This window comes from Muntiacus reevesi, chromosome 4, assembly GCF_963930625.1.
Source record: "Muntiacus reevesi chromosome 4, mMunRee1.1, whole genome shotgun sequence".
Lineage (NCBI taxonomy): Eukaryota > Metazoa > Chordata > Mammalia > Artiodactyla > Cervidae > Muntiacus > Muntiacus reevesi.
In genome coordinates this window covers 141,124,144-141,140,750 of record NC_089252.1, presented here as the reverse complement: position 1 = coordinate 141,140,750, position 16,607 = coordinate 141,124,144, and the positions used below count along the sequence as shown (strand labels likewise).

At 42.2% G+C, this 16,607-nt stretch overlaps 1 protein-coding gene across 5 annotated transcripts in view; it reads left to right on the top strand.

Annotated features, from left to right (window-relative positions):
• Positions 1 to 1,529: 1,529 nt before the first annotated feature.
• NDUFA12 (NADH:ubiquinone oxidoreductase subunit A12) overlaps positions 1,530 to 16,607 on the top strand; it is an 88,831-nt gene continuing 73,753 nt past the window's right edge. Inside the window, exons 1-4 of one of the 5 annotated variants that reach the window (XR_010663049.1) lie at positions 1,530 to 1,722; positions 2,541 to 2,623; positions 4,027 to 4,180; positions 6,860 to 6,947. Coding sequence is in view for 3 of the 5 variants with exons in the window: in XM_065934224.1 (XP_065790296.1) it covers positions 1,637 to 1,722; positions 2,541 to 2,623; positions 6,860 to 6,947 (257 nt within the window). In the remaining 2 variants the exon portion in view is untranslated. The remainder of the gene's footprint in view (positions 1,723 to 2,540; positions 2,624 to 4,026; positions 4,181 to 6,859; positions 6,948 to 16,607) is intronic. The other 4 variants (XR_010663048.1, XM_065934224.1, XM_065934225.1 and 1 more) reach the window with 4 other exon arrangements.

Here is a 16,607-nt window from a genome sequence, read left to right as displayed (position 1 = left end):
AGAGGAAGGGAAGAGCTTCTGGATGAAAGTGAAAGAGGAGAGTGAAAAAATTGGCTTAAAACTCAACATTCAGAAAACTAAGATCATGGCATCTGGTCCCATCATTTCATGGCAAATAGATGGGGAAACAATGGAAACCGTGACAGACATTATTTTCTTGGGCTCCAAAATCACTGCAGATGGTGACTGCAGCCATGAAATTAAAAGATGCTTGCTCCTTGGAAGAAAAGCCATGACAAACGTGGACAGCATATTAAAAAGTAGAGGCACTACTTTGCTGAAAAAGGTCTGTCTAGTCAAAGCTATGGTTTTTCCAGTAGTCATGTGTGGATGTAAGAGTTGGACTATAAAGAAAGCTGAGCGCCAAAGAATAGATGCTTTTGAACTGTGGTGCTGGAGAAGACTCTTGAGAGTCCCTTGGACAACAAGGAGATCAAACCAGTCAATCCTAAAGGAAATCAGTCCTGAATATCCATTGGAAGGACTGATGCTGAAGCTCCAATCCTTTGGTCACCTGATGCAAAGAACTGATTCATTGGAAAAGACCCTGATGCTGGGAAAGAGTGAAGGCAGGCGAAGGGGAGGACAGAAGATGAGATGATTGGATGGCATCACAGACTCAATGGACATGAATTTGAGTAAGCTCCCGGAGCTGGTGATGGACAGGGAAGCCTGGCGTGCTGCAGTTCATCGGGTCTGAGTTGGTTGCAACTGAGCAACTGAACTGAACTGATTATTTAAAAAATTAAATATGCACCTAATTTAAATTAGAAATTAATTTTTTATTATTTCAAATATACTTTAAATATTTAAAATTTTAAACTTGAAACTGAATCATTAAGTCCTTGAAAGTAGATACTTAATCTTGTACTTTTCTATTCCTCTTCCTCAATGACCTACCTACACAACGGTAGTATCAATTATACTTACTTTCAAATGTGGAATTATCATTTTGTGCTTAACATTGAATTCCTTAATGGTAACTTCTTTCTAAAGAAGCTTGACTCTAGAAAGGATTTTTGAAGTAGTCTGAAGCAATCACTTCAGATGAGGAAACTGAGGCCCCCAAAGTAGAAAACTTCATCTGGGAAACCTTAGTATAGGTGATTTTTCCACTTGTCCTGTCTTCTAAATGGCATCTCTGAAAACTCAGCTCTGGAGGGACAACAACCAAGTTCATCTTCTCGGAGAAGGCAATGGCAACCCATTCCAGTACTCTTGCCTGGAAAGTACCATGGATGGAGGAGGCTGGTAGGCTGCAGTCCATGGGGTCGCGAAGAGTCGGACACGACTGAGCGACTTCACTTCCACTTTTCACTTTCATGCATTGGAGAAGGAAATGGCAACCCACTCCAGTGTTCTTGCCTGGAGAATCCCAGGGACGGCGGAGCCTGGTGGGCTGCCCTCTATGGGGTCGCACAGAGTCGGACACGACTGAAGCGACTTAGCAGCAGCAGCATCTTCTCTGGAAAACGGACGGAGGCCACAAGAGGGAGCTCCAGACCGGCGCATGCGCAAAACCAACTCCGCCTGCCGCGCGTGCTTGGGAACTTTCGTCGGCTCCCTGCTGCCGAGCGGCTGGTTCCGCCGGTGGGTTTTCCGCGGCGCGCCGGGGAGGCGGGGCCTGCAGGACAAGATGGAGTTGTTGCAGGTCCTGAAGCGCGGGCTGCAGCAGGTCAGCGGCCACGGTGGCCTCCGCGGCTATCTTCGAGTTTTGTTCAGGTAGGCGGCTAGCCATGCTCTTGGCTTCTGGGACTGGACTTACCCTGGCTGGTTTCTTGGAAAGGGGTTCGGGCTTGGGTCACCTTGGAGCATCCGCAACTCTTCTCAAGGACAACCGGCCAAGTGAGCCTGGCTTCCCCCGGGCGGAAGTCTGTCCCGGGGTCTCCCGGAGACGGGATCAAAGCCGGCTGTAGAGACAGAACTGTGACACAGAGGTGAGGGCATATATGGGCTGCACCCCTGCTCTGCTTCCTGGAGAGTAATGAGCCTGCCAGAAGCTCACACTGCGTGACCTTGGGAAACTTTCGGGGTTTTTTTCCCCTCCTTCGCTGGCCTTCACTTTCCTTCCGTGTACTGTAAGGAGTTAAACGAAGTGATTAGAATTTTCCCCGATTAGTCCTTCAACTCGGTGAATTGGACGAACAGCATTGTCCGGGGAAACGGAGTTAGAGACCTAGAGCCGAATGAAAGAGCCAGGCGTCCGTATCATTTTAAGATGAAACACTTTAATTTCCAGGTTTCCTGAAATTTATTGTTAACTCCAGTGCCTCAGGCCTAGGGATAATAGATTTTTAAAGGTAGTCTTGTAATTTGAAGGTATTGCGTCTATATATTTAGTGTATTTAAGGTATATCTGTTGGCTCAGTTTCTCTTCTCTTGTGCTGGAAGTATACGATCGGGGACCATACCCAGCACCTCCTCGTTTTTCTCCTTGGCACAGCTGCCTATGTTTCTGAAAGTTAATACTCTCTCTTTTACCTATGTGTTGTAAGTCAAGAATCTTTCCAAAATGTCTGTTTTGTTTTGGACATTCCCAGGGCAAATGATGTGAGGGTTGGCACGTTAGTGGGAGAAGACAAATATGGAAATAAATACTATGAAGACAACAAGCAGTTTTTTGGTAAGTGCAGTATTTTGGAGTATAAGTAATGGGAGTGAGATTGGGATTTGATTTTACTTTGTTTTCCATAATGTGCTTTTACAAAGTACTTGTAAAAGGGTGAAGAACTCAATAGAAGAAAGAAAAAGATAATCCGCAGGAAAAGAAAACTGTGTCACCCACAAAGGCATGAAAAGATGCTCATTCTTACTTTTTATTAAAAGAATACATGATTTTTTTATTTTTCAATTTTTATTGAAATACAGTTGATTTACAGTGTTTCAGGTGTACAGCAGAGGGATTCATGCATGTGTGGATAAATACACGTTCTTTTTTTACATTCTCTTCCATTATAGGTTATTACAACGTATTAAGGTCCTTTTTGGTTATCTATTTTATGGATATACTGTGTATATTTTAAATCTAAATCCCTAATTTATCCCTGTCATCCTCACTTGTAATTACAGAAATGCAGCTCAGAAAACAACGTTATCTTTTTTCACCTGTTGAATTTTGAAGTATTTGCCAATCTGATAAATACTTATTGGGGAAATGTCATAAGAGTATATACATTAGGACTTCCCTGGTGGTCTAGTGGCTGGGACTGCATGCTCCCAGTGCAGGGGGCCCAAGTTCAATCCCTGGTCAGGGAACTAGATCCCACATGCCCTAAGAGTTTACATGCCACAACTAAAGATCCTGCATGCCACAAGGAAGATTGAAGATCACATGTGCCACCACTAAGACCTGGTGTAGCCAGCTAAATAAATATATATAATTTTAAGGTATATACATTAGTACAGTCCTTTTGGAGGACAGTCAGTACATTTTCTTAAAATTTACATTGTACATATCTTTTGTCCCAGCACTTCAACTTCTAGGAATCCACCTTAAATATTCTTGCAAAACAAAAACAACCATTGCAGCATTGTTTTACTGGTAAATTCTATAAACAACATTAATGGTGCATCAGTTGGATACTGATGAATTGCATTTTTTATAATACTTTGTTGTTATTAAGAATGATATAAACCAGTACATTTTATATAGAAAGATGTCAAAGATGTTTGTAACACAAGAAACTCCAGATGCAGAACAATGTTTGATATCCTCATAGGAAGAAAATTAAGCTTTTTGTGTTCATATTCCAAATGCTGGAAGGAAATACAAGAAACTTAGAAGTATTATCAGATGATAAAGTTCTGTTCCTCCATGTTAAAACTTTGTAACTCTGAAGTTTACTTCATTAACGTCTCTCAGCCCCAGCTTCCTCATGTTATAAAGTAGCATCATAATAATAATATTTGCCTCATAAACTTGTATAAAAAATAGATTAAAAGTGAATGGGAGGAGCTTATCCAAATGTAGGACTTCAGCCTCAACAAGATTCATTCTCTGTTGTGAGGGGTTTGTCTGTGCCTTAGGGAATACTAGCATCCTTGTCATCTCGAGCCACCAAGTGCCAGGAACACTTCCCTTCTGCACGTGTGAGAACCAAAAATGTCTCCAGACTTTGCCAAATGTCCCCTGGGGGCAAAGTTGCCCCCTGTTGAGAACCACTGGCCTATTGCTCAGACTGTAAGTGCTCAAAAAATATTATACTACTGTTGCTATTATTATTACCTTCTTGAACTGTTGGAAATATTTTGCCATATGCATTTGTTTTTTTATAATAAAAGAATTATCTTTTGATTGAGATTAATAGTATCAGAGAGGGAATAATTAGTCTTTATCCAGGGGAAAACTTACAAGGTGAAATAAAATGGCCTTGAGTGCCATGTGCATTCTAAACACATATAACATACATTATCTACTTTAATATTTAACATCTACTGGAGGTAAGCACTTGAATCCTCCCCTTCCCTCATTTTACAGAGGAAACTTGGTCATGGACCTTAATAATATTTTTAGGAATATGTAAATCATGTATCCATGTGTGATTGCATTGGATACAATTTGGTCTACAAGGAGTAAACAGCAATACCTTAACACTCTGTAACCATAATATTTTAATATTTAGGCAAGTCATAGTTTTAGGCCTGCAGTTGATTTTAAGAGATTGTCAAAAAGCGGTTTTGTTTTTTTTTTAATAGAGAAAAAAACTGAGGCCCAAGAAAATGTCTTATCTGGAAGGAACTTAATTAAATAACAGCTAGGTAGTGGGAGAGCCCCAGGCCAAAATTCTTTCTATTCATCGCTTTATTACAAACTGCTGCTGCTGCTGCTAAGTCGCTTCAGACCTGTCCGACTCTATGTGACCCCATAGACTGCAGCCCCCCAGGCTCCCCCGTCCCTGGGATTCTCCAGGCAAGAATACCGGAGTGGGTTGCCATTTCCTTCTCCAATGCGTGAAAGTGAAAGTGAAGTTGCTCAGTCGTGTCCGACTCTTCTCGACCCCATGGACTGCAGCCCACAAGGCTCCTCCGTCCATGGGATTTTCCAGGCAAGAGTACTGGAGTGGGTTGCCATTGCCTTCTCCGTTGTTACAGACTAGTATGATATTAAACTTCCTTCATTTTTCCCCTTTTCTTCTTTCTGTTTTTGCCTCACATTGGAAATATCTTTACTTTTGCTGATTTAAAAAATGATATATTTTGTTGTAAAACATTGAAACTTAGTGTATGAAGTAAAAAAGGAAAGCTTTCTTATCTCATAGTTTTACCCCACTTTCATAGTGTTTTATATATATATTTCAAGATTCTTCAGTGCATATGTAAGCATTCATTTTTTAAAATTATGTAATGCATGTTGTTTGTAAACTGAAATACTTTTACTTAAAAATCATGGGTCATTTTTCCCATAGTAAGTTGAAGGTATCTACAGCATTCTTTTCTGTTTGAACACTTGTTTTGTGTTTTCTTATTTTACAAATTTTCACACCATTCTTTTTAATAGCAACACTGTATTCCACTGTATGGAAGAACCATTATTTTCTTGAATAGTTCACTATTGGTAGACACTTACATTGCCTTCAACTGTTTGCTGTTAGAGACACTGCTGCAGTGAACTTGGTTGTAACAATGTCCACGTTCACTTGTTTAAGTACTGTAAGAGTAAATTCCTGTAAGTGGAATTGCTGAGTCTGAGTATGCACATTTAAAATTTTGATATATATATAGATTATGAGATTGTTAAAGCCCAGCTCAACCATGGCATCATTTTGCTTATTGGCTTAAAATTCATTACAGGGATGAATTCAGTATTCCCTTTGTGGGGGTGAGGGCAGTGAGGAAGAGATGAAAGAAATTAATGTTTATTATGCACTTATGTGCCCGATACTAAACTAGGTGTGTGTGTGTGATATTTAATTTTCATAGCAACGTTAAGATGTGGGTATAATCATCCACTTTTAATAGATAAAGAAACTGAGGCTCATAACTTGCCTAACAAATAACTTGCCACTGATAATAAATGACAGTCTTGTATAGCACAGGGAATTCTACTTAACACTCTGTAATGGCTTATTTGGGAAAAGAATCTTAAAAAAGAGTGGATATATATATAAATAAAACAGATTCACTTTGCTCTACACTTGAAACACATCATTGTAAATCAACTATACCCCAATAAAAAGGAAAAGGAAAAGAAGTGACAGTGTTCATTAAAATACAGGCCATTGACTAACAGTTTTGTAAATTGTGGTTAGGCTCTCAGCTGCTTCATAGAAATTTGTTAAAACATGCAGCCATACTATTTGGATAACATGAGCTGTTCTACTTGTCTAACCATCATATATGATGTTTATTTATTATGTAATAACCACCAATTTCCTAAAGAATATCTGATGGTATTTAAAAATATTTATATGGAAACCTGTAGCTCAAATGTGATTGCTGTGAATACATTTCTCTTGCCCCAATTTCAGGAGGTGCACTTTTCTCTCCTGAATACCCAGAATGACTGGGAACATGTTCCCCTTCCCTCTCTGATACCTGCTTGGCAGGGGGCCTGGGGGAGAAGCAAGGGTTCTACACTGTGGAAAAGGCCTGAGCCCCACCCACAGAGTGAGTTCATTGCCCTAGAGAGGTTTTCCTGAGGTGGCCACTAGGTTGTTGATAAACCTTGCCCTGTGCTTCCTGGAGTTTGCCTTCAATAGTACATCTGGGTCTCTGTAGTTCTCTTTCTCTTACATAAGAGCATATAAAAATCTTTTCTTAATAAAAAGATTGCTTTGATACTATGCAATTATGCTGTTTTAGAAAGCTGGTCCTTATCTCCTCACATCTCTCTAAACTACACCTCGATCTTTCCACCCAGGCCGTCACCGATGGGTTATATATACTACTGAAATGAATGGCAAAAACACATTCTGGGATGTGGATGGAAGCATGGTGCCCCCTGAGTGGTAAGCTGTATCAGCATTTTATTTTATTTGAGCTGGCAGTATTTGTTGCATCACACAAATATTTGTCAAATTTCTCTTCCTAAGTTAATTGGTGGTGTTCTGAAAGCATTGGTCCCAGTTGTGATGGCTGTGTGATTAGTTATCCTAGGACTTAGTAGCTTAAAACAACAGTAAGTATTTATCTTGGAGTTTTTGTGGGTCAGAAGTTCAGACAAGACAGAGCAGGGATGGCTTATCTCTGCTCCAGGATGTCTGAGGCTTCAAGGGGAAGACTCAGAGGGATGATGCTGGAATCATCTTGTTACTGATTACATCCCATGGACCCTGATTGAGATTGACCCAGCACAAGCCTTATTCACTGGCCTGAGTGGAGAAGCAGGAACTATGTTCCCAGATCAACTTCTTACCCAGGTGGCAACAGTTGTTGTTCAGCTGCTTGGTCGTGTCTGACTCTTTGCGACCCCATGGACTGCAGCACGCCAGGCTTTGCTCTCCCTTACTATATCCCCAAACTCTTGCTCAGACTCATGTCTGTTGAGTTGATGATCCCATCCAACCATCTTGTCCACTGTTGCCCCCCTTCCTGCCCTTAGTCTTTCCCAGCATCAGAATCTTTTCCAGTGAGTTGGCTCTTCACATCAGGTGGCCAAAGGATTGGAGCTTCAGCTTCAGTATCAGTCCTTCCAATGAATACTCAAGATTGATTTCCTTTAGGATTGATTGGTTTGATCCCCTTACAGTCCAAAGGACTCTCGAGAGTTTTCTCTAGCACCACAGTTAGAAAGCATCAGTTCTTCGGCGCTCAGTCTTCTTTATGGTCCACCTCACACATCTGTACATGACTACTAGAGAAACCATAGCTTCGACTATATGAACCTTTGTCAGGAAAGTGATGTCTCTGCTTTTTAATACGCTGTCTAGGTTTGTCATAGCTTTTCTTCCAGGGAGCAAGCATCTTTTAATTTCATGGCTGCAATCACCCTCTGCAGTGATTTTGGAGCCCAGGAAAATAAAGTCTCTCACTATTTCCATTGTTTCCCCATCTATTTGCCATGAAGTGATGGGATCGGATACAATGATTTTAGTTTTTGAATGTTGAGCTTTAAGCCAGCTCTTTCACTCTCTTATTTCACCTTCACCAAGAGGCACTTTAGGTCCTCTTTGTTTTCTGCCATAAGGGTGGTGTCATCTGCATATCTGAGGTTATTGATATTTCTCCCGGCTGTCTTGATTCCAGCTTGTGCTTCATCCAGCCTAGCGTTTCTCATGATGTACTCTGCATAAACGTTAAATAAGCAGGGTGACAATATACAGCCTTGATGTACTCCTTTTCCCATTTTGAACCAGTCAGTTGTTCCATGTCCAGTCTTAACTGTTGCTTCTTGACCTGCATGCAGGTTTCTCAAGAGGCAGGTAAGGTGGTATTCCCATCTCTTTAAGAATTTTCCACAGTTCAGTGTGATCCACACAGTCAAAGGCTTTAGCATAGTCAATGAAACAGAAGTAGGGGTTCTTTGGGAATTCCCTTGCTTATTCTGTGATCCAGCAGATGTTGGCAATTTGATCTCTGGTTCATCTGCCTTTTCTAAATCCAGCTTGTACATCTGGAAGTTCTTGGTTCACATACTGTTGAAGCCTAGCTTGAAGGATTTTGAGCATTACCTTGCATGTGAAATGAGTGCAATTGTGCAGCGGTTTGAACATTCTTTGGCATTGCCCTTCTTTGAGATTGGAGTGAAAACACGTTTTCCAGTCCTGTGGCCACTGCTGAGTTTTCCAAATTTGCTGGCATATTACTGAGTGCAGCACTTTAACAACATCATCTTTTAGGAGTTGAGATAGCTCAGCTGGAATTCCATCACCTCCACTGACTTTTTTTGTCTTCCATGAGGCCCCATGCCTCTGCAGGAGACCCTCAAACACAGGCAGGTCTGGCTCAGTCTCTTGTGGGGATCACTGCTCCTTTCCCTGGGGTCCTGGTTCACAGAAGTTTTTTTTGTGTTTTCTCCAAGCATCTTTGGCTGTATGCATTAGTCTGCCAGGAAAGGTAGGTCTCCCCCCACCCTCAGGGAGTGGGGTGCCGCTTCCTTTTTATCCTTTTTTTGTCATTAATGTCTGGTCATCACTGTTGGTAGGTGTGCCACTTAATATGCTAATATCATAGAAATCAATGTATAAGATGACTCAGGGTCATTATAGTTGGAGGTCAGATTCATTGGTTGGTCTCATCTGGTTCCATCTGAGTCTTTGCTTGTAACTTCCTTTCTTATCTCTGGACCCTTTAACTTAAAAATTTATGTTCACTTTTACTAAACATGTGGGTGGAGGTAGTGGATTGTTTGGCTGATTTTAAGCAAGGACACCCTGGCTGAAGGTGGGGGTTGGAGGGTTTGAGCAAAGACCTGGAGCAGCTCTGACAACAGTCTGGAGATACGTTCTCTCACCGTCTGGCAACTGATGTTGGCTGTTAGCTGGGGGCATGGCTGGGGTGTTGGGTTAGAATACCCTCACGTAGCCTGAACCTCCTCAGGCAAATGCTCTGAGAGGGAGCGCCAGGCAGAAGCCATGTCGCCTTATCATAGTTAGTGTTGGAAATCATCCAGTACTCAATCTGCATTCCCTTGGCCGAGGCAGTTAGAAAACTCGGTTCATGTTTAACAGGAGAGGTGTAGACTATCTTGATGCAGAGGTGTCACCAATCATATTATATGTTGGGTTACATAATGGTGTGGCTGTCTTTGAGGAAGTACAGGGTGCTGTGGTATCACTTGGTCATAGTGAAGAGAAAGGGTGAAAGAGCTCTGGCTCGGATCTTATTCAGCAGTTCAACTTAAAGTACGTTCCTTAAACTCCCTGGGGCTTGGATTTCTCATCTGTTAAATGAGATTCCCTCAAATTCCTTATGTCTCTAAAAACTATGATTTTTTAATATGTATATTTTAAAAATAAAATTTCAAATCTGCATAGTTGAATTACCGAATTTTTAATAAAAATAGTTCAAATAAAGTATTTATATCTATTTCATAGATGCTGGTAGATATATTCTAGAGATCTCTAAACTCTAGAGATCCTTTCTAGAAGATCCTGGTCTAGAAAATTTAAAAAAAAAACAAACAACCACACACGTAAAAATAAAGTATCAGGTTAATTGTGATCTTTTAGTTGAACTTGATCGTCAGAAGTAGTTTGGGCTCTATTGAGTAGAAACTGAGATAATCTCATAGCATTCACTTCCATTCTAAAGGCTCAAGTAGAAATCCAGGCCCTGAGCGCGTGGTGAAGCGCTGCTGTGAGACAGCTGCGGAGGCTGGGCGTCACAGCGGCCTGAGCGCACGCGCCCCACCAGTGAGGGCGGCGGTGCTGTTCCCTCTCTCCAGCTCCACCAGGGGGGATCCAGCCCAGGGTTTCCAGACACGAGTTTTCAAGAGAAAGTGGAAATCTGTATTTCTTTATGAGATTTGTTTTCTGTTTGTTTGTTTTTGACTGTTTGTTTTAAAGATGTTTGTCAGTTTAAATATCGCACTGTCCAATGGAACTTTCCGTGATGATGGAAATGTTCTATGACTGTGCTTTCCACGGGGCTTCCCTGGTGGGTCAGTGGTAAAGAATCCACCTGCCAGTGCAGGAGGCGCAGGTTCGATCCCTGGTCGGGAAGCTCCGCTGGAGGATGGCGTGGCAGCCCACACCAGTGTTCTTGCTTGGGAAATCCCATGGACAGAGAAGCCTGGTGGGCTGCAGTCCACGGGGTCGGAAAGAGTCCAACACGACTTAGTGACTGAACTACAACAAAACCACCAGCCTCATGTAGCCCAGAGCACCTTGAAATGTGGCTAATGTGACTAAGAAAGTGAACTAATCTAATATTTTCTTATTTTTTTAATATTTTGTATTTCATCTTTAGTAACTTTATTTGTATGGTTCAAATGATTTTTTTTTTCCATTTATTTTTATTAGTTGGAGGCTGATTACTTCACAGTATTGCAGTGGTTTTTGTCATACATTGACATGAATCAGCCATGGATTTACATGTTTTCCCCATCCCGATCCTCCCTCCCACCTCCCCTCTCTACCCAATCCCTCTGGGTCTTCCCAGTGCACCAGGCCCGAGCACTTGTCTCATGCATCCAACCTGGGCTGGTGATCTGTTTCACCCTAGATAATATATATGTTTCGATGCTGTTCTCTCAAAACATCCCACCCTCGCCTTCTCCCACAGAGTCCAAAAGTCTGTTCTGTACATCTGTGTCTCTTTTTCTGCTTTGCATATAGGGTTATTGTTACCATCTTTCTAAATTCCATATATATGTGTTAGTATACTGTATTGGTCTTTATCTTTCTGGCTTGCTTCACTTTGTATAATGGGGTCCAGTTTCATCCATCTCGTTAGAACTGATTCAAATGAGTTCTTTTTAATGGCTGAGTAATATTCCATGGTGTATATGTACTACAGCTTCCTTATCCATTCGTCTGCTGATGGGCATCTAGGTTGCTTCCATGTTAATATTTTATTTCAATTGAACAGTCTACTTGATTGGACAGAGTAGTTTTTTGTTTTCTTAAATTAATGTGAGCTAAGGAAAATATGTTTATAAGATTTCACATACATACAGTTTTCAACTTCTGGTCCACTACTTGGACTCCTCAGGAGCATTTACTCCTATCAGTGGTGTAGTTTGAAGATTACGGTATTGGAGTATGTCTTTAATAAAACTCATTGGCTCTTAACATGAGAAAGCAGCACTGATGATATTTTTGGCTGGATTTTTGTGCTCTTTTTAATGGGAAATAATAATCTGTAGTCTGTTAAAATGTGAGGAGCTGTGATTTTAGGTCTGGAGCTATTTGCCTTCTCTGAAGGGGCATTCTTGTATGTCAGGGGCACTATTTGAGACCACGATCTCAAAGTGGAGTGTTGGCTTTAGGCAATGAGGTATCCTGCAGTTTTCATTTATTTGGTTGATTGTTTTGGGGAGGGGTTGGTCCTGAAAGTGTGTAGAAGGCCTGTGGGCTGTCTTGTTCAGATGGATGGCCATCTCCTTCAGAGTACCTATCTAGATTAGGGGTTGGGGGAGGGAATTGATTTAAATTATGTGGGATGAAACACATTTTAAATCATTAAATAGTTAAAAATCTGAAATGACAAGTACTATTCAGCCAAGCCAATCCTTTTATATGTAAGATCTGAGATCACATAAAAAAGAAGCTGAAAGCTGTAAAAGATACATCACCTGCTAGGGTGCTGCCTGAGGAGAGTTGAGGATACAAAGCTGGCTCTCTTTGTGGAGTGGAGCCCCCTGAGTTCTGAGCACCTTTGATGACCCTTGTTTGTAAAGAAAGCTTAAAGACTTGTGATGCGCCTTTGTTGGAGAAAGTGGTTTGGATTAGCTCAGCTGTTTGTTTCTCAGAACCCCCTTTTCTGAGTGAGTGCAATACATTGTAGAGCTCTAATCTTACTTTTGATTTGACCTATGAATAAGTCTGAAGTTGGGTTGATTTTTCTTTCATTAGAGAGCCAGGTATTACGTATAAAGTAAAGAACTATAGTTTGTCATCTTTATTCATTCAAATACCTATGGCAAAAAAAAAAACAAACCAATCGCATACCTACCGGGTGCCAAGAACAATTGTGGGCACTGAGGATACAACAAGTGAGTGAAACAAAGCCCTTGCTCTCATGAGAGGAAGCAGAAAAACAAATATGTTATGTGTTTTAGGAAACAGTAAATGCCAGGAAGCTGATATTCATAAAGAGATAGAGAGTGAGGGCCTTCTCTCGGGGTGGGGGGGGGGGGAGGAGGCTGTTTTATACAGGGGTTAGGGATGGCTTCTTGAAGAAGTGACAGTTGACAAGGGGAGGGGATTGAGGTGGGGGGAAATGAAGAGTTCCAGACAGCAGAAACCACAGGTGTAAAGGCCTTTTGTATCTGAGATGTATTGCTTGTAGTCAAAAGAACAGCAAAGTGGCCAGTTTGGCTGGAATGGAATGAGTGAGGGGAAGATGTCAGGAGATGAGGATGGAGAACTAGCTAGGGCCTACAGTGAAGTGAAGTGAAGTGAAGTCGCTCAGTCATGTCTGAGTCTTTGCGACCCCATGGACTGTAGCCCACCAGGCTCCTCCGTCCATGGGATTTTCCAGGCAAGAATACTGGAGTGGGTTGCCATTTCCTTCTCCAGGGGATCTTCCTGACCCAGGGATCAAACCTGGTTCTCCCGCATTGTAGACAGACGCTTTACCATCTGAGCCACCAGGGAAATCAGGGCCTACAGTACCTACATCTAAATGTGGATCTTAAAAAAATAAAAATAAAAATAAATGTGGATCTTGTGGGTAAATTCTTTGGCTGTTTTTTTAAAGTTCTTAGGAAGTCACTGGAAGGTAAGATAGAGTGTGATCTGTTGTACAGGTTTTCAAATTTTATTTATATAGTTTTGGCTGTGACGGGTCTTCTTTGCTATGCGTGGGCTTTCTCTAGTTGCAGTTTGCAGGGGCTACTCTTCATTGCGGTGTGCAGGCTTCTCATTTCAGTGGCTTCTCGTGTCGCGGACCACAGGCTCTCGGGCACGCAGGCTTCGGGAGCTGCAGCTTGAGGGCTCTAGAACATGAGCTCAGTAGTTGTGGCACACAGGCTTGGTCGCTCCGTGGCATGTGAGATCTTCCTGGACCGGGGATCGAAACAGCGTCCCCTGCATTGGCAGGCAGATTCTTATCCACTGCGCCACCAGGGAAGTCCTGTTTTACAGTTTTTTAAACATTGGGGACAATCCCAAATTTTCTGAAAAGTTCCAAGTACTTGAATCATTTCAAAGTAGGTTTCCAAAATGATGTCATATTACAACTGAATTAACTTTAGTATATAATTCCTATAAACAAATACGTTCTCCTGCATATATAGCTACAATGTAGCCATCAAAGTTAGGACATCAACAGTGATTCACTTGCTGCTGTGTAATGGTCAGACCCTGTCTCAGGTTTCATCAGTGTTCCCAGCAGTGTCCTTGATGGCAAGAGGGTCTGGTCATGGCTTTCATCTAGGCCTTATTTCTCTCTCGTCTCTTTCACACTGGATTGGTCACATGTGAGCAACTTTTTGATTGATTTTTATGGTCCTAATGCTTTACAGAATTACAGGCCGGTCATGTTGAGGAGTGTCCCTCAGTGTGGGTTTGTCCAGTGTTTTCTCATAACTTGATGCAAGCCATGGATCTGTGGCAGGAATGTCAGAAGCAGTGTCAGGTTCTTCTTGTTGCATTTTATTAACGGCTTCTGATTTCCCCAGATTTCTGCATTCTAAAGTTGCTCATTTTCCCTTTACAGTTAGCATTTTATGGGGAGAAACTTTGAAGTTATGTAACTATCCAGTTACTCGACAAACTTTATTTATAGCACTATGAACTGTTATTTTAATCAATGGATTATAGTCCATTAATGGACTTCCCAGGTGGCGCTAGTGGTGAGGAACCTGCCTGCCAATGCAGGAGACATAAGAGATACAGGTTCCATCCCAAGGTTGGGAAGATCCCCTGGAGGAGGGCATGGCAGCCTATTCCAGGATTCTTGCCTGGAGAATCCCCATGGACAGAGGAGCCTGGTGGGCTACAGTTCATAGTGTTGCAAAGAGTCAGACACAACTGAAGCAATGCAGCAGCAGCATAATCTGTTAATATAATTTGTTCTTCTATTGCTCAGATTGAACTCAGTTTGACCAGTAGGAGTTCATTCAGTCTGGTCCTTTTAAAACATCTCCAACATTCTTGAAGCACATTCTTTCTGACAAAAATTTTCAAGGTTCATCTTATGTTTTCCCCGCCCCACCCATGAAAACAGCCATTTCTTTGAGGAGCCCTGTGTTTGTTTTGTTTTCTTGCTGTTTTTCAGTAGAGGATAATATTTAGAAACTGTAATAATATCTAAGTGCAAGGTATGCTCATTGCTGTTGGGGCATCACTGCTCCCAGGCCGTCTGAGTGGTCAAACTTAGTTTGCTCTGACGATTGTGTGTGTGTGTATATATATCTGTATCTCTATCTTTTTTCGTCTACATATTGAAAACCATACATTCCCAGCAATGCCACTGAATCCAGTCCAACACCACAGGTTATATTCTAGTTTTTGCTCTTTCCATATTTCTGTTTCTTTTTTTTTTTTAATAGAGTTACTTATTTGATGAATTCCACTCTACGTATTGAAGTTCTCATTGCTTCCTGCCCACTCCCCAGCTCTGAACTCCCTTCTTACCCCACTTTGCTTCCAACACCCCACATCAACTTGGCAGCTCCCCCTACCTCCTCATGTGGATGCCTTCTCCCCAGGCAGGCTCTGTCACCTTACTAGTCTGTTGCCACACTCCTCTTCTCCACCCACTGTGCCAAGCAGACAGATACTTATTTTGCTTAGCCCCACCTAATGGCTCTTGGGGGCTTTCCTGGTGGTACGGTGGTAAAGAATCTGCCTGCCAATGCAGGACCCGCAGTAGACACGGGTTCATTCCCTGGGTCAGGAAGATCCCCTGGAGGAGGAAACAGCAACCCATCCCAGTATTCTTGCTGGGATTATCCCAGAGGATGGACAGAGGAGCCTGGTGGGCTATAGAGTCCCTGGGGTCGCAGAGTCAGACATGACTGAGCACGCACACGCAGTTGTCTACTCCTGTGTAACAGATTTTTCAAGTTTAGTTTAAAACAATAAACATTATCTTACAGTTTCTGTGGGTAAGAGTTTTGAGTGCAGCTTAGCTGGATATCTCTGGCTTAGACTCTCACAGGCTACACAGAGGACACCGTGTGTTTGTTGCTGCTGCTGCTGTTCAGTGGCTCAGTCGTGTCTGACTCTTTGCGGCCCATGGACAGCAGCACGCCAGGCTTCCCTGTCCTTCACCATCTCCTGGAGCTTGCTCAAACTCACGTCCATTGAGTCAATGATGCCATCCAACCATCTCATCTTCTGTCTTCCCCTTCTCCTCCTGCCTTCAATCTTTCCCAGCATCAGGGTCATTTCTAATGAGTCAGCATCAGGTGGCCAAAGTATTGGAATTTCAGCTTCAGCATCAGTCCTTCTAATGAATATTCAGGGTTTATTTTCTTTAGGATGGACTGGTTGTATCTCCTTGCAGTCCAAGGGACTCACAAGAGTCTTCTCCAACACCACAGTTAGAACGCATTAATTCTTTGTCACTCAGCTTTCTTTATGGTCCAGCTCTGGCATCCATACACGACTACTGGAAAAACCATAGCTTTGACTATATGGACCTTTGTCAGCAAAGTAATGTCTCTACTTTTTAATATGCTGTCTCGGTTGGTCATAGCTTTTCTTCCAAGAAGCAAGCATCTTTTAATTTCATGGCTTCAGTCACCGTCCACAGTGATTTTGGAGCCCAAGAAAATAAAGTCTGTCACTGTTTCCATTGTTTCCCCATCTCTTTGCCATGTGAGGCTGCAGTCATAATGAGGTTTACATTTGGAAGGATCCACTGTCAAACTCATTCACATGGGTGCAGACAGACCTTAGAACACTCGTGTCGGCCTCCCCTCAAGACTACCTCATGATGCGGCAGCTGGTTTTCCCAGGGTTACAGTCAGGATCAGATGAAAGGGAGCACCATAGTTGGAAGCCACAGTCTTTTTAAACCTAATCTCAGAAGTGATACCCCACACTGGTGCTGTA